This window comes from Cheilinus undulatus, linkage group 8 (assembly GCF_018320785.1).
Source record: "Cheilinus undulatus linkage group 8, ASM1832078v1, whole genome shotgun sequence".
Classification (NCBI taxonomy): Eukaryota; Metazoa; Chordata; class Actinopteri; order Labriformes; family Labridae; genus Cheilinus; species Cheilinus undulatus.
The window spans coordinates 54,317,567-54,336,325 of NC_054872.1; the positions used below are offsets into that span (position 1 = coordinate 54,317,567).

The window sequence follows — 18,759 nt, forward strand, 5'->3', positions numbered from 1 at the left end:
TGTCTTAGTGTAGTATGGTTTCATGTCTACACTCTGGTTGATGTCTGATGTCTTAGTGTAGTATGGTTTCATGTCTACACTCTGGTTGATGTCTGATGTCTTAGTGTAGTATGGTTTCATGTCTACACTCTGGTTGATGTCTGATGTCTTAGTGTAGTATGGTTTCATGCCTACACTCTGGTTGATGTCTGATGTCTTAGTGTAGTATGGTTTCATGTCTACACTCTGGTTGATGTCTGATGTCTTAGTGTAGTATGGTTTCATGCCTACACTCTGGTTGATGTCTGATGTCTTAGTGTAGTATGGTTTCATGCCTACACTCTGGTTGATGTCTGATGTCTTAGTGTAGTATGGTTTCATCTACACTCTGGTTGATGTCTGATGTCTTAGTGTAGTATGGTTTCATGTCTACACTCTGGTTGATGTCTGATGTCTTAGTGTAGTATGGTTTCATGCCTACACTCTGGTTAATGTCTCTGATGTCTTAGTGTAGTATGGTTTCATGCCTACACTCTGGTTTATGTCTCTGATGTCTTAGTGTAGTATGGTTTCATGTCTACACTCTGGTTGATGTCTGTGATGTCTTAGTGTAGTATGGTTTCATGCCTACACTCTGGTTGATGTCTGTGATGTCTTAGTGTAGTATGGTTTCATGCCTACACTCTGGTTGATGTCTGTGATGTCTTAGTGTAGTATGGTTTCATGCCTACACTCTGGTTGATGTCTGTGATGTCTTAGTGTAGTATGGTTTCATGCCTACACTCTGGTTGATGTCTCTGATGTCTTAGTGTAGTATGGTTTCATGCCTACACTCTGGTTGATGTCTGATGTCTTAGTGTAGTATGGTTTCATGCCTACACTCTGGTTGATGTCTGATGTCTTAGTGTAGTATGGTTTCATGCCTACACTCTGGTTGATGTCTGATGTCTTAGTGTAGTATGGTTTCATGTACACTCTGGTTGATGTCTGATGTGTTAGTGTTGTTTGTTTTCATGCCTCCACTCTGGTTGTTTTCTCTGATGTCTTAGTGTAGTATGGTTTCATGCCTACACTCTGGTTGATGTCTGATGTCTTAGTGTAGTATGGTTTCATGCCTACACTCTGGTTGATGTCTCTGATGTCTTAGTGTAGTATGGTTTCATGTCTACACTCTGGTTGATGTCTGATGTCTTAGTGTAGTATGGTTTCATGCCTACACTCTGGTTACTGTCTGTGATGTCTTAGTGTAGTATGGTTTCATGCCTACACTCTGGTTGATGTCTGTGATGTCTTAGTGTAGTATGGTTTCATGCCTACACTCTGGTTGATGTCTGTGATGTCTTAGTGTAGTATGGTTTCATGTCTACACTCTGGTTGATGTCTGTGATGTCTTAGTGTAGTATGGTTTCATGTCTACACTCTGGTTGATGTCTGTGATGTCTTAGTGTAGTATGGTTTCATGTCTACACTCTGGTTGATGTCTGTGATGTCTTAGTGTAGTATGGTTTCATGCCTACACTCTGGTTGATGTCTCTGATGTCTGTGATGTAGTATGGTTTCATGCCTACACTCTGGTTGATGTCTGTGATGTCTTAGTGTAGTATGGTTTCATGTCTACACTCTGGTTGATGTCTGTGATGCCTTAGTGTAGTATGGTTTCATGTCTACACTCTGGTTGATGTCTGTGATGTCTTAGTGTAGTATGGTTTCATGCCTACACTCTGGTTGATGTCTGTGATGTCTTAGTGTAGTATGGTTTCATGCCTACACTCTGGTTGATGTCTGTGATGTCTTAGTGTAGTATGGTTTCATGTCTACACTCTGGTTGATGTCTGTGATGCCTTAGTGTAGTATGGTTTCATGCCTACACTCTGGTTGATGTCTCTGATGTCTTAGTGTAGTATGGTTTCATGCCTACACTCTGGTTGATGTCTGATGTCTTAGTGTAGTATGGTTTCATGCCTACACTCTGGTTGATGTCTGATGTCTTAGTGTAGTATGGTTTCATGTCTACACTCTGGTTGATGTCTCTGATGTCTTAGTGTAGTATGGTTTCATGCCTACACTCTGGTTGATGTCTGTGATGTCTTAGTGTAGTATGGTTTCATGTCTACACTCTGGTTGATGTCTGATGTCTTAGTGTAGTATGGTTTCATGCCTACACTCTGGTTGATGTCTGATGTCTTAGTGTAGTATGGTTTCATGTCTACACTCTGGTTGATGTCTGATGTCTTAGTGTAGTATGGTTTCATGCCTACACTCTGGTTGATGTCTCTGATGTCTGTGATGTAGTATGGTTTCATGTCTACACTCTGGTTGATGTCTGTGATGCCTTAGTGTAGTATGGTTTCATGTCTACACTCTGGTTGATGTCTGTGATGTCTTAGTGTAGTATGGTTTCATGCCTACACTCTGGTTAATGTCTCTGATGTCTTAGTGTAGTATGGTTTCATGCCTACACTCTGGTTGATGTCTGATGTCTTAGTGTAGTATGGTTTCATGCCTACACTCTGGTTGATGTCTGATGTCTTAGTGTAGTATGGTTTCATGCCTACACTCTGGTTAATGTCTGTGATGTCTTAGTGTAGTATGGTTTCATGCCTACACTCTGGTTAATGTCTGTGATGTCTTAGTGTAGTATGGTTTCATGCCTACACTCTGGTTGATGTCTGTGATGTAGTATGGTTTCATGCCTACACTCTGGTTGATGTCTGATGTCTTAGTGTAGTATGGTTTCATGCCTACACTCTGGTTGATGTCTGATGTCTTAGTGTAGTATGGTTTCATGCCTACACTCTGGTTGATGTCTGATGTCTTAGTGTAGTATGGTTTCATGCCTACACTCTGGTTGATGTCTGATGTCTTAGTGTAGTATGGTTTCATGCCTACACTCTGGTTGATGTCTGTGATGTAGTATGGTTTCATGCCTACACTCTGGTTGATGTCTGATGTCTTAGTGTAGTATGGTTTCATGCCTACACTCTGGTTGATGTCTGATGTCTTAGTGTAGTATGGTTTCATGCCTACACTCTGGTTGATGTCTGATGTCTTAGTGTAGTATGGTTTCATGCCTACACTCTGGTTGATGTCTGATGTCTTAGTGTAGTATGGTTTCATGCCTACACTCTGGTTGATGTCTGATGTCTTAGTGTAGTATGGTTTCATGTCTACACTCTGGTTGATGTCTCTGATGTCTTAGTGTAGTATGGTTTCATGCCTACACTCTGGTTGATGTCTGATGTCTTAGTGTAGTATGGTTTCATGCCTACACTCTGGTTGATGTCTGATGTCTTAGTGTAGTATGGTTTCATGCCTACACTCTGGTTGATGTCTGATGTCTTAGTGTAGTATGGTTTCATGCCTACACTCTGGTTGATGTCTGTGATGTCTTAGTGTAGTATGGTTTCATGTCTACACTCTGGTTAATGTCTCTGATGTCTTAGTGTAGTATGGTTTCATGCCTACACTCTGGTTGATGTCTGATGTCTTAGTGTAGTATGGTTTCATGTCTACACTCTGGTTGATGTCTGATGTCTTAGTGTAGTATGGTTTCATGCCTACGCTCTGGTTGATGTCTGATGTCTTAGTGTAGTATGGTTTCATGTCTACACTCTGGTTGATGTCTGTGATGTCGTTGTGTAGTATGGTTTCATGTCTACACTCTGGTTGATGTCTCTGATGTCTTAGTGTAGTATGGTTTCATGCCTACACTCTGGTTGATGTCTGTGATGTCTTAGTGTAGTATGGTTTCATGTCTACACTCTGGTTGATGTCTGATGTCTTAGTGTAGTATGGTTTCATGCCTACACTCTGGTTGATGTCTGATGTCTTAGTGTAGTATGGTTTCATGTCTACACTCTGGTTGATGTCTGATGTCTTAGTGTAGTATGGTTTCATGCCTACACTCTGGTTGATGTCTCTGATGTCTTAGTGTAGTATGGTTTCATGTCTACACTCTGGTTGATGTCTGTGATGCCTTAGTGTAGTATGGTTTCATGTCTACACTCTTGTTGATGTCTGTGATGTCTTAGTGTAGTATGGTTTCATGCCTACACTCTGGTTAATGTCTCTGATGTCTTAGTGTAGTATGGTTTCATGCCTACACTCTGGTTGATGTCTGTGATGTCTTAGTGTAGTATGGTTTCATGTCTACACTCTGGTTGATGTCTCTGATGTCTTAGTGTAGTATGGTTTCATGCCTACACTCTGGTTGATGTCTGATGTCTTAGTGTAGTATGGTTTCATGCCTACACTCTGGTTGATGTCTGATGTCTTAGTGTAGTATGGTTTCATGCCTACACTCTGGTTAATGTCTGTGATGTCTTAGTGTAGTATGGTTTCATGCCTACACTCTGGTTGATGTCTGTGATGTCTTAGTGTAGTATGGTTTCATGCCTGCACTCTGGTTGATGTCTGATGTCTTAGTGTAGTATGGTTTCATGTCTACACTCTGGTTGATGTCTCTGATGTCTTAGTGTAGTATGGTTTCATGCCTACACTCTGGTTGATGTCTGATGTCTTAGTGTAGTATGGTTTCATGTCTACACTCTGGTTGATGTCTGATGTCTTAGTGTAGTATGGTTTCATGTCTACACTCTGGTTGATGTCTGTGATGTCTTAGTGTAGTATGGTTTCATGCCTACACTCTGGTTGATGTCTCTGATGTCTTAGTGTAGTATGGTTTCATGCCTACACTCTGGTTGATGTCTGATGTCTTAGTGTAGTATGGTTTCATGTCTACACTCTGGTTGATGTCTGTGATGTCTTAGTGTAGTATGGTTTCATGTCTACACTCTGGTTGATGTCTGTGATGTCTTAGTGTAGTATGGTTTCATGCCTACACTCTGGTTGATGTCTGATGTCTTAGTGTAGTATGGTTTCATGCCTACACTCTGGTTGATGTCTGATGTCTTAGTGTAGTATGGTTTCATGCCTACACTCTGGTTAATGTCTGTGATGTCTTAGTGTAGTATGGTTTCATGCCTACACTCTGGTTGATGTCTGTGATGTCTTAGTGTAGTATGGTTTCATGCCTGCACTCTGGTTGATGTCTGATGTCTTAGTGTAGTATGGTTTCATGTCTACACTCTGGTTGATGTCTCTGATGTCTTAGTGTAGTATGGTTTCATGCCTACACTCTGGTTGATGTCTGATGTCTTAGTGTAGTATGGTTTCATGTCTACACTCTGGTTGATGTCTGTGATGTCTTAGTGTAGTATGGTTTCATGTCTACACTCTGGTTGATGTCTGTGATGTCTTAGTGTAGTATGGTTTCATGCCTACACTCTGGTTGATGTCTCTGATGTCTTAGTGTAGTATGGTTTCATGTCTACACTCTGGTTGATGTCTCTGATGTCTTAGTGTAGTATGGTTTCATGCCTACACTCTGGTTGATGTCTGATGTCTTAGTGTAGTATGGTTTCATGTCTACACTCTGGTTGATGTCTGTGATGTCTTAGTGTAGTATGGTTTCATGTCTACACTCTGGTTGATGTCTGTGATGTCTTAGTGTAGTATGGTTTCATGCCTACACTCTGGTTGATGTCTCTGATGTCTTAGTGTAGTATGGTTTCATGTCTACACTCTGGTTGATGTCTGTGATGTCTTAGTGTAGTATGGTTTCATGTCTACACTCTGGTTGATGTCTGTGATGTCTTAGTGTAGTATGGTTTCATGCCTACACTCTGGTTGATGTCTGTGATGTCTTAGTGTAGTATGGTTTCATGTCTACACTCTGGTTGATGTCTGATGTCTTAGTGTAGTATGGTTTCATGCCTACACTCTGGTTGATGTCTGATGTCTTAGTGTAGTATGGTTTCATGCCTACACTCTGGTTGATGTCTCTGATGTCTTAGTGTAGTATGGTTTCATGTCTACACTCTGGTTGATGTCTGTGATGCCTTAGTGTAGTATGGTTTCATGTCTACACTCTGGTTGATGTCTGTGATGTCTTAGTGTAGTATGGTTTCATGTCTACACTCTGGTTGATGTCTGTGATGCCTTAGTGTAGTATGGTTTCATGTCTACACTCTGGTTGATGTCTGTGATGTCTTAGTGTAGTATGGTTTCATGTCTAGACTCTGGTTGATGTCTGTGATGTCTTAGTGTAGTATGGTTTCATGCCTACACTCTGGTTGATGTCTCTGATGTCTTAGTGTAGTATGGTTTCATGCCTACACTCTGGTTGATGTCTGTGATGTCTTATTGTAGTATGGTTTCATGTCTACACTCTGGTTGATGTCTGTGATGTCTTTGTGTAGTATGGTTTCATGTCTACACTCTGGTTGATGTCTGTGATGTCTTAGTGTAGTATGGTTTCATGCCTACACTCTGGTTGATGTCCCTGATGTCTTAGTGTAGTATGGTTTCATGCCTACACTCTGGTTGATGTCTGTGATGTCTTAGTGTAGTATGGTTTCATGCCTACACTCTGGTTGATGTCTGATGTCTTAGTGTAGTATGGTTTCATGCCTACACTCTGGTTGATGTCTGATGTCTTAGTGTAGTATGGTTTCATGCCTACACTCTGGTTGATGTCTGATGTCTTAGTGTAGTATGGTTTCATGTCTACACTCTGGTTAATGTCTCTGATGTCTTAGTGTAGTATGGTTTCATGTCTACACTCTGGTTGATGTCTCTGATGTCTTAGTGTAGTATGGTTTCATGCCTACACTCTGGTTGATGTCTGATGTCTTAGTGTAGTATGGTTTCATGTCTACACTCTGGTTAATGTCTCTGATGTCTTAGTGTAGTATGGTTTCATGTCTACACTCTGGTTAATGTCTCTGATGTCTTAGTGTAGTATGGTTTCGTGTCTACACTCTGGTTGATGTCTGATGTCTTAGTGTAGTATGGTTTCATGCCTACACTCTGGTTGATGTCTGATGTCTTAGTGTAGTATGGTTTCATGCCTGCACTCTGGTTGATGTCTGATGTCTTAGTGTAGTATGGTTTCATGTCTACACTCTGGTTGATGTCTCTGATGTCTTAGTGTAGTATGGTTTCATGCCTACACTCTGGTTGATGTCTGATGTCTTAGTGTAGTATGGTTTCATGTCTACACTCTGGTTAATGTCTCAGATGTCTTAGTGTAGTATGGTTTCATGTCTACACTCTGGTTAATGTCTCTGATGTCTTAGTGTAGTATGGTTTCATGCCTACACTCTGGTTGATGTCTGATGTCTTAGTGTAGTATGGTTTCATGCCTGCACTCTGGTTGATGTCTGATGTCTTAGTGTAGTATGGTTTCATGTCTACACTCTGGTTGATGTCTCTGATGTCTTAGTGTAGTATGGTTTCATGCCTACACTCTGGTTGATGTCTGATGTCTTAGTGTAGTATGGTTTCATGTCTACACTCTGGTTGATGTCTGTGATGTCTTAGTGTAGTATGGTTTCATGTCTACACTCTGGTTGATGTCTGTGATGTCTTAGTGTAGTATGGTTTCATGCCTACACTCTGGTTGATGTCTCTGATGTCTTAGTGTAGTATGGTTTCATGTCTACACTCTGGTTGATGTCTGTGATGTCTTAGTGTAGTATGGTTTCATGTCTACACTCTGGTTGATGTCTGTGATGTCTTAGTGTAGTATGGTTTCATGCCTACACTCTGGTTGATGTCTCTGATGTCTTAGTGTAGTATGGTTTCATGCCTACACTCTGGTTGATGTCTGTGATGTCTTATTGTAGTATGGTTTCATGTCTACACTCTGGTTGATGTCTGTGATGTCTTTGTGTAGTATGGTTTCATGTCTACACTCTGGTTGATGTCTGTGATGTCTTAGTGTAGTATGGTTTCATGCCTACACTCTGGTTGATGTCCGTGATGTCTTAGTGTAGTATGGTTTCATGCCTGCACTCTGGTTGATGTCTGATGTCTTAGTGTAGTATGGTTTCATGTCTACACTCTGGTTGATGTCTCTGATGTCTTAGTGTAGTATGGTTTCATGCCTACACTCTGGTTGATGTCTGATGTCTTAGTGTAGTATGGTTTCATGTCTACACTCTGGTTGATGTCTGTGATGTCTTAGTGTAGTATGGTTTCATGTCTACACTCTGGTTGATGTCTGTGATGTCTTAGTGTAGTATGGTTTCATGCCTACACTCTGGTTGATGTCTCTGATGTCTTAGTGTAGTATGGTTTCATGTCTACACTCTGGTTGATGTCTGTGATGTCTTAGTGTAGTATGGTTTCATGCCTACACTCTGGTTGATGTCTGATGTCTTAGTGTAGTATGGTTTCATGCCTACACTCTGGTTGATGTCTCTGATGTCTTAGTGTAGTATGGTTTCATGCCTACACTCTGGTTGATGTCTGATGTCTTAGTGTAGTATGGTTTCATGTCTACACTCTGGTTAATGTCTCTGATGTCTTAGTGTAGTATGGTTTCATGTCTACACTCTGGTTAATGTCTCTGATGTCTTAGTGTAGTATGGTTTCATGCCTACACTCTGGTTGATGTCTGATGTCTTAGTGTAGTATGGTTTCATGTCTACACTCTGGTTAATGTCTCTGATGTCTTAGTGTAGTATGGTTTCATGTCTACACTCTGGTTAATGTCTCTGATGTCTTAGTGTAGTATGGTTTCATGTCTACACTCTGGTTAATGTCTCTGATGTCTTAGTGTAGTATGGTTTCGTGTCTACACTCTGGTTGATGTCTGATGTCTTAGTGTAGTATGGTTTCATGCCTACACTCTGGTTGATGTCTGATGTCTTAGTGTAGTATGGTTTCATGTCTACACTCTGGTTAATGTCTGTGATGTCTTAGTGTAGTATGGTTTCATGTCTACACTCTGGTTAATGTCTGTGATGTCTTAGTGTAGTATGGTTTCATGTCTACACTCTGGTTAATGTCTGTGATGTCTTAGTGTAGTACGGTTTCATGTCTACACTCTGGTTAATGTCTCTGATGTCTTAGTGTAGTACGGTTTCATGTCTACACTCTGGTTAATGTCTGTGATGTCTTAGTGTAGTATGGTTTCATGTCTACACTCTAGTTGATGTCTGTGATGTGTCAGTTTGCATGTCGTCTATGTTTTGATGTACATTGATGTTGATGAATTATTATCTCGTCCGTTTTTTTTGTTAGATTCTTCAAGTGTTTGGAATCTGCTGATGGTGTTTGCCAATCACGTTCTGTCTCCTTGTCTGTTGTTTGAATTTGTTGCTTTGCTCTTCTGTTTGCTTCTACACATGTCAAAGCACTTTATAAACCCATGTTCTTAAATAAAGTTATCATCATTATTATTATTATCTCTTTTCCTGCTCATATCTAACTCTGTTTCCACTTTTCTACGGCTCTGAAGCATCTGGTCTTGTTGCTGGGCTCCTTTGTTTCCTGGGTTTTCATGACAGCTTCAGTCATCTTAGTAGGCTTACAGACCCTCAGGTCCTCTCCTGCTGGTAGAAACATGGATTATTCTCTGCTGAGCTGATGCATTGATGGTTTTTCAGATCAGGATGAATCTGGTCCAGAGTGGCTCATATTAACAGTCTGGTCAGCAGTCTTTCTCTCAGGCTGCTTCAACACCTTTGAATATTTCATGATGGCTCAGAGCGAGTTAAGAACACTGAAGCTCCATCTCTGTTAGACTGAAACCTTTATCTCCAACACTAACTCTGAAACATCCCCGTCTCTCTGCAGACTTCCTGTCCACCATGACTGACATCTACGAGTCTGCGGCCAACTCTCTGGGTCTGTTCAGCAGCCCATGCCTCACCAAAGTGGAGCTAAGACTCACCTGTAAGGGCATCTCGGACCGGGATGCTCTGTCTAAACCCGACCCCTGTATCGTCCTCAAGATGAAGTCCCACGGACAGTGGATGGAGGTGGGTCACTGCTGGAGGAGTTTTACAGAGAAGCTAGAGTCCAAATGTGTTTGATTTATTCTGTCATTGTCTGAGACAAGGTGGAGTTTGTCTTTCATTCTGACTCTGAACACTAGGGGGAGCCTTGGCTCAGGGAGGCAGAGAGCCAGGTGAGGCACACTAGAGCATTTGTTTCTGCTGGCCGTCAGAGTCTAATGCAGTGGTTCTCAACCTTTTCAGCCCGCGACCCCCCAAATAAAGGTGCCAGAGACCATGGACCCCCCAAATAATGGTGCCAGAGCCCGGGGACCCCCCAAATAAAGGTGCCAGAGACCGGGGACCCCCCAAATAAAGGTGCCAGAGACCGGGGACCCCCCAAATAAAGGTGCCAGAGACTAGGGACTCCCCAAATAAAGGTGCCAGAGACCAGGGACTCCCCAAATAAAGGTGCCAGAGACCAGGGACCCCCCAAATAAAGGTGCCAGAGACTGGGGATCCCCCCAAATAAAGGTGCCAGAGACTGGGGATCCCCCCAAATAAAGGTGCCAGAGACTGGGGACCCCCCAAATAAAGGTGCCAGAGACCGGGGACCCCCCAAATAAAGGTGCCAGAGACCGGGGACCCCCCAAATAAAGGTGCCAGAGACCCCCCAAATAAAGGTACCAGAGACCAGGGACCCCCCAAATAAAGGTGCCAGAGACCGGGGACTCCCCAAATAAAGGTGCCAGAGACCATGGACCCCCCAAATAAAGGTGCCAGAGCCCGGGGGGCCCCCCCCATATAAAGGTGCCAGAGACCAGGGACCCCCCAAATAAAGGTGCCAGAGACCAGGGACCCCCCAAATAAAGGTACCAGAGACCAGGGACTCCCCAAATAAAGGTGCCAGAGACCATGGACCCCCCAAATAAAGGTACCAGAGACCAGGGACCCCCCAAATAAAGGTGCCAGAGACCAGGGACTCCCCAAATAAAGGTGCCAGAGACCATGGACCCCCCAAATAAAGGTGCCAGAGACTGGGGACCCCCCCAAATAAAGGTGCCAGAGACCAGGGACCCCCCCAAATAAAGGTGCCAGAGACTAGGGACCCCCCAAATAAAGGTGCCAGAGACCGGGGACCCTCCAAAAAAAGGTGCCAGAGACCTGGGACCCCCCAAATGAAGGTGCCAGAGATTGGGGACCCCTGAATAAAGGTGCCAGAGACCAGGGACCCCCCAACTAAAGGTGCCAGAGACCGGGGTACCCCAAAATAAAGGTGCCAGAGACCGGGGACCCCCAAATGAAGGTGCCAGAGACCAGGGACCCCCACAAATACGGGTGCCAGAGACCGGGGACCCCCCAAATAAAGGTACCAGAGACCAGGGACTCCCCAAATAAAGGTGCCAGAGACCATGGACCCCCCAAATAAAGGTACCAGAGACCAGGGACTCCCCAAATAAAGGTGCCAGAGACCATGGACCCCCCAAATAAAGGTACCAGAGACCAGGGACTCCCCAAATAAAGGTGCCAGAGACCATGGACCCCCCAAATAAAGGTGCCAGAGACCAGGGACAGTCAAAATGATTAAACATCACAGCATCAGTGTTACTGTGTGTCCATGTCAGATAAATGCTAAATAAATAAATAAATGAGTTAAAGGCTCAAAATGTGAGATAAAAAGTCAACTTTATGAGTCCTAAAAGTCAAAAATACAAAATTCAGTTTTAAGATTTTAAAAGGCAAATGAGATAGAGAGTGAAAATCATGAGTTTAAAGGTCAAAATATGAGATAAAATTCTAGATCAGGAGTTTTAAAAGTGAAAATATGGGATTTAAAGTCAACTTTAGGGGTTTAAAATGTCAAGATTTGATTTAAAATGAAAAATTGTAAATCTTAAAGGTCAATTTATGAGAGAAAAGGCCAAACTATGAAATAAAAAGTCAAAATCCTAAGTTTAGGTCATACTGTTGGGATGCAAAATGAAAATATGAAATGAAAACACAAATTAATTTACTTCCCTCAGTCCTGATTATTTCTACTCTCTACTTTTCCAGATTTTTATAACTTAACAAGGATTTTTTTAATCTTTAAGGTTAAATTTACATTTTTCTACTGGAGGAAATCTGCAGACTTTGTTCTGGTGAGCCAGTTCTAATATAAATGATCTTTCGGGCCAGGTAAAACTGCACTGTGGGCCGCTTTTGGCCCCCGGGCCTTGAGTTTGACGCCTGAGCTGTACATGGACAAAAGTATTTGGCTACCTGCCCATTAAACCAGCAGGGACTGTAATGATCAGATCCATGAAGTTTCCTCCTCCTGCAGCTCTAACAGCCTCCTTTCTTCTCTGAAGGCTCTCTGGAACATTCTGGATGTTTCTGTGGGAATGTGTGTCCATTCATCCTGGAGAGCATTTCTGAGGTCAGGCTCTGATGTTGGACCAGAAGGCCTGGACCACAAACTCTGTTCCAGTTCATCCCAAAGGTGTTGGATGTGGTCGAGGTCAGGACTCTGTGTGGACCAGTCCAGGTTTTCATCAGACCAGGTCTTTCTGGTCCTTCTCTGGTCTCTGGTCCACAGTCCTGCTGGAGTAGAAAAGGGTCTTCCCCAGACTGTTGGAAGCATAGCATTGTCCAGAAGGTCTTGGTCTGCTGAAGCATTAAGACTGGCCTTCACTGGAGATAAGGGGTCTAGACCAGACCCTGAAAACCAGCCCCAGACCATGATCCCTCCTCCACCAGACTTCACAGTCAGACAGGTAACGTTCTCCCAGCATCCTCCAGACCCAGACTCACCATCTGACTGTAAACAGAGAAGATGATTGGTCCCTCCTCAGTCCAGTGTGCTTTACACCATTGGACTTGGTGATGTGAGGCTGGCATGCAGCTGTTGCCATGGAAACCCGTTGATGAAGCTCCTGCAGGTTTAGTGTTTCCATTAATGCCAGTGAGGTCCAGAGCTCTCCTGTTGGTCACATGCTCTTTGTGTCGTGGCTGAGCTGCTGTTGTTCCTGAACTCTTCCAACCGTCTCGTGTCAAAGGCGTCATCATCACAGGACCACGCTGGAGTCTCTGAGCTCTTCAGATGGACCGTTTAGGATCTCAGGTGTTTGAGACTGCATGGACAGGTGAGGATTTTACACACCTGTGGTTGCTTTTTAAAGCACCTTCAGGTGTGCTGCTGCTGTGCTGCACAGGAGGATGTAGCCACACCTACGTTTGCTGTTAGCTCAGATGGTGTTCTGGGGGTCGCAGCAACTTTTTGAACTCTCAAACATGGAATCCATGTGAGCTGTCAAAAGGCCAAACAAGCACACACAGTGGTCTTTGTCTTCATTTCTGTGGGCCAGGTATCAGGATCATTTGGTTTCTAGGATTTCTTGCTTAAAGGTCACATAATATGTAAAATTCACTTTTTCAGGCTTCTCTAACAGAAATATGAGCCCCAGGCCTGTCCACCATCCAGCCTAGAATCAGAAGAACCCCCCCCAATCAGAAAATGTCTGCTGAGACAAGCTGTTCTCAGATTTTCCCCTCATGATGTCATGTGGGGAGTTAGCCCCGCCCCCAGGTTTGGTTGGCCCTCCCTGCTTGGAAGAAAGCTCTGCCCTTCTCTCCTGATCCTCCTCTCAGCATCCATTAACATCCATTTCCTGATAGGGGCGTGGTCAGGGGCGGAGTCAGACAGCTCAGTAACATTTAAAGCCACAGACTCAGAAACAGCTGGTTCTGAACAGAGGAGTTTTAGACATGCAGACATCCATACTGGAGTGTTTCTACAGAAACAGACTTCACAGACATGTTTAGGGGACCGCTGAGACCCACATAAACTTGTCTTAAAGGGTTAAATATGAGACCTTTAATATTCAGATACTGGGACAGCTTTATTTCCCTGTGGGATAAACTTTTTAAAAACCTGTAAATATCAAACTGAGAGATGAATGTTTGATGTTTCTGCTCTGTTTAAAGCTGAATTATATTTCTGGATCAGTTCCAGCTATCTGAGGGACTCTGTGGACCTCAAACTCTGCATTTATTCCCAGAAACATCAGCGGGTTTATAAAAACGTGCTGGAGGAGGTTTCCTGTACAAGCCAGAGGAGAACCAACACCAGTGTCCGTTCTTCCTGCAGCTTCATGGGTGTTAGCATCTGTGTCTGCATGCTGTGGTCAACCAACAGCCTGAGGCTGGAGTTTCCTACGGTCAGTGAATGTCTCACGATGGAGAATTAAATGGACAGAAACCAGCAGACAGAAAACACTGCAAAGTGACAGAGCGTTAGCTAAGTTAGAGCACAAAGCTTTTCTTCTGAGTCAGAGGTGACCTGACTATCAGACCAGACTAACCCAACCAGACTAACCCAACCAGACTAACCCAACCAGACTAAACCAACCAGACTAACCCAACCAGACTAACCCAACCAGACTAACCCAACCAGACTAAACCAACCAGACTAACCCTGAGGACCCTGTTCACCCTGGGGTATTCTAGACCAGACTTAACCCGAGGACCCTGTTCACCCTGGGTGATTCTAGACCAGACTAAACCCGAGGACCCTGTTCACCCTGGGTGATCCTCTTTAACCACCTAAATCTTTGTCAGTTCCACTAATGATGCTTAACCCTTAGAGCTCCAGCAGCACTGATCCGTGCCTCAGGCACACCCTTTTGTAAATTGCTTGGTAACTTTTGAACCGTACGTCGTTGATGCTCTTTTCTTCCTCTGAAATCTGACCATTTTGTCATTTGTTTGCTACCCTCCATGTCTCCGTAGTCCTTAAAGACGCCGTTCTAGCGGAGCTTCGGTGACTCGCTCTCTTGTAATTTTAAGCACGAGGCCAGTATGTCCAGAAATCAGACATGCAGATTAGTGTTAATAAAATACTAATTTTTAATTTTTTTTAAACTTTCACTGCTTCAAATCTCTTCAACAACTTCAACCCTGACCACTAAAAAAACAAACAAAAAAGATTCAAAGTTACACCCTTTTTATGCCAGTTATTGTCCACTAAGCCTATGACTTGGATCAGTGAGATAACGTCCATGTTGAACAGACGAGTCTATCGGTGCATAAAACACGCCAGTTTTACCCTCCTTTTCTCAGCCTCCTCCTCTACCAATCATATGTGAGTGAATGCATTTGTTCATGTTAGGTTTATTTTATGTACAGGCATAAAGAATCTGAGGAAATATGTAGGACACGAATCACCAACGCACGCATTTCCACCTCTAACCAAAATGTGACCGCGATTACGCTCATTACACTCAGATATAAGTTTACTGCATGTTTGAGATATGACATATTCTCTGCTATTGATGAAAAGACCCGTGCATCCTCATGCATGTCCATCCACTTGCTGTGAAGTGAGGGCAAAGTTGAAATTGTCCAAATGTCCCCCTTTCTTAGTCCCAGACCGCAGAACTCAGAGGTAACATTTCCGACTGTAAACACTCCACTTACGTGTCCACCTGTAAACATGGACGCAGATTCACACCCGAGCACACACGTAGGAGCACACACACTTTTCCTCACACATGTAGCCCACTCTCAGACCTCCATATCTAGTGACACCAATCGTTTCATTTAATTCTGATGATGTTTAGTGGGTGAAATAGCGCTTCAAACACTCTGAGTCCATGGAAGAAGTCCTGCATGTGCATTGCTGAAGGTGTTAAAATGGTGGCACTATCTGCTGGATCACTGTGGGATGGTGAAATTTAGAGCCCTGGTGATCGAGTGACTGCAATAAAAGAGTTGTTATGAGTTGTTTTGGTGCTGTAGACACACAGAAAGCCTGTTTTTAATGGAAGTCTATGTGTCTGATTTCAGACAAACAAGGATGGATGGAGATATTTGAGGTCAGTAGAGTTCATGGACAACACTTTTATTTATTTTTTAATATGAATAAAAATAATGACTTGATGCCTGAATCTATAAAAATGTGACTATCAACTCAAAATAATGATAAAAATGATGAATGTCCTCAAAACAGACATGGTAGGATCTGAGGGTTGAAGATTAAATCCACGGTGTTAGAGCTGATAATAAGCGTTTTTTTGGCCGTTTTTACTTTGGCTTTCCTCGGTTGGTAGCGCCATATTTATTGAGGGTAATGTTTACACGCAATGCATGGTGGGTAGGGGTGTCCTCCAATAGGAAGATGTTGAGTCTCTACTGCTTAAAGGAACGTCACAAATAAATCTGATGGAGAAGAAGTCTGTGCAGAGAAAATGCTCAGACACTCTTGTTTACTGTTATAGATAAAAATCTCAGTTTCAAATTCTGATTTGATTTTTTCTTTTGTCTTTAGAGTCCTATAACTTTTTCAAAATTCAAGTGATGTTTGATGTTTCGTAAGCTTTTAAAGACTAAAAGTCCAGACGAGACATGATGGTGAAAACATAGCTGTGAGCTCTAAGGTTAACTGAAGCTGCTTTAACACAGGTAGGGGGCGCTAAAGAGGCAGAGGAGCGGAAACCACTGCATTAACAGATTAGATTGTGGATTAAAACATAGTCCCAAAAAAAGTTGGGTCGCTGTGTAATGAATGTAAATGAAAAGAGAAGTCAGTGATTGTCAAATCTGATAAACTCATATTTGAGTTTACAGAGTTAAACTGAGACATTTTAACAGTCCAGGAAAATATCAGCTCAGTTCAAGGTAAACTGTCAGCAGGTCAGAAACATGACTGGGTATAAAAGGAGCATTTTAGAGAGGCAGAGTCTCTCAGAGGTAAAGATGGGCAGATGTTCAGCAAGACTTTGAATCTCCTCCATCTACAGTCCATAATGTCATTAGAGGATTCTGGAGAAATCTCTGAGAGCAAGGGACAAGGCTGAAGGGGCCCTCAGGGGCCCTCAGGGGCCACTGCATTAAAAACAGGCATGATTCTGTACTGAAATCCCTGCATGGGCTCAGGAACATTCCAGAAATCATCGTCTGTCCACACAGTTGGCCGTGCCATCCACCAATGACAGTTAAAGCTGGATGATGGAGAGAAGAAGCCAGATGTGACCAGGATCCAGAAACACCCTGGTCCATCTTCTCTGGACCAAAGCTCATTTAACATGGACTGAGGAAACATGGAAAACTGTTCTGTGGTCAGGGGAAACCACAGAGTCCGTGTCCTGTGAACTAAAGAGGATCTGGAGCATCCAGCTGGTTCTCCTGGCTCAGGTCTAAAGCCTGCGTCTCTGATGGGATGGGGTTGATTAGTGCCTATGGCGTGGGCAGCTCTGACATCTGGAGAGGAACTATCAATGCTGAACAGTAGAGAGAGCTTTTAGAGCAGCATATGCTCAACAAAGAAGAGCCAGGACTGTAGAGCAGCTAGAATCCTACATCAGACAAGAATGGGACAACATTCCTCTCCATCAGATGTTTCCAGACTGTTGTTAAAGAAGAGGGGATGATACACGCTGGTAAACACGGTCCTGTCCCTATTTTTTTAGACGTGCTGCTGTCAGATTCAGAATGAGCGGATATTTTCCTGAAATGTTAAAACGTCTCCGTTTACCTCTGATCTGTTGAGAATCAGACATTCATTCAGACAGTCATTACCGTTTGTTTACGTACATCTTATACAGCGTCCCAGCTTTTTTGGATTTCGGGGGTAGTAATGATAATAACTATGAGGTAAAAATGATGTGTCGTGTGAAGGCCAGTAGAAGCTGCTTGTTGGTTTTTGGAGCCTGGGGCGTCATTGATGGCGTGTTCACTTCACTGTCTCTGATGAAAACGGTAAAACACATTTCTCCCTCCCTCAGCCATCTGGAGCCGCTCTGTTTGGGGAAATAGCATCGGTTGGAAGTGGCTCAGGTTCATTATCGACGTGACAGATGATCAAGCAGAAAAGTGACATAATTCTCCACCGGCCTCCGTCTTTTTTTTTTTTTTAATGTTTGAAGCCCGGAGGATTGAACCAGTCCAAAAATTCAGGGAGAGAAAACAGACACTGAGCGTGCTCCAACCAAACAGCTGAATGTGCTGCTGGGTTCGATCCTAATCTCGTCACGGTGCTAGTAAACACCGCACACGCTCAGAGCGACTTCAGCCTCGGCGGTTAAAGAGCAGCTCCACCTCTTCTTTAACAGATGTCAGTCAGGCTCCACGCTCAGGAAACGGAGGATTTTACACGCACCGCCAAAATAAAACACCACATTACAAACAAGACACATCCTGTTTTAAGCCCACGTTAGGATTTAAAGCAGTGGTTCCCATTATTTTTCCACTGAGCCCACTTCACACATCTTAGAGCTGTGCCCCCCCAGAACCCACACCACAGGATAAAGAGACTTATTTCTGACCAAAATACACACCAACCTGAAATAATTTCATCAATTACAGCCAAACAAAAAACACACGTGTTATTACCAAAAGACGTTTGTATGAACATTCATGTGTTTTATCATGATTTTGGATCATTTAAATGACCTCAGAGACCCACGCACCCCTGAAATCTCTGTTCACTCTGCAGGAGTACAGACTGATGTTAACTCTACAGACTGATGTTAACTCTACAGACTGATGTTGACTCTACAGACTGATGTTGACTCTACAGACTGATGTTAACTCTACAGACTGATGTTAACTCTACAGACTGATGTTAACTCTACAGACTGATGTTAACTCTACAGACTGATGTTAACTCTACAGACTGATATTAACTCTACAGGCTGATATTAACTCTACAGGAGTACAGACTGAAGTTTATCTCTTTTTTTTCCTTCTTTATATGAAAACATGAAGCTCATATTCAGGACAACCCCCCCTTCCCTGTTTATGTGTTTTTGTGATGGTCAGACCTGGTTCTGTCGACCCACTTTGAGTATTTTTAGCTGTTTGGGTTCAGATGACGAGTCCACTCAGACACACACACTCTCCTTCTCCATGGTTCCCTCTGTAGCCTCTCTAACCCCGGACTTCCAGCCTCCTCCTCTGCTTCACTTCCACAGTGCTGCCTGGTTTTAATGTCTCGGATCAGACCCCGGAAGTTTTT

The 18,759-nt window shown here is 43.3% G+C and overlaps 1 protein-coding gene across 2 annotated transcripts in view; it reads left to right on the forward strand.

Moving 5' to 3' along the window:
• cpne4a (copine IVa) overlaps positions 1 to 18,759 on the forward strand; it is a 128,544-nt gene that overhangs the window by 27,265 nt on the left and 82,520 nt on the right. The window contains exons 1-2 of one of the 2 annotated variants that reach the window (XM_041794478.1): positions 12,606 to 12,889; positions 13,805 to 13,963. In XM_041794478.1, coding sequence (XP_041650412.1) covers positions 13,898 to 13,963 — 66 coding nt within the window. In that variant the 5' untranslated portion in view covers positions 12,606 to 12,889; positions 13,805 to 13,897. Of the gene's footprint in view, positions 1 to 9,624; positions 9,810 to 12,605; positions 12,890 to 13,804; positions 13,964 to 18,759 lie in introns of those variants that run through there. The other variant, XM_041794477.1, reaches the window with a different exon arrangement.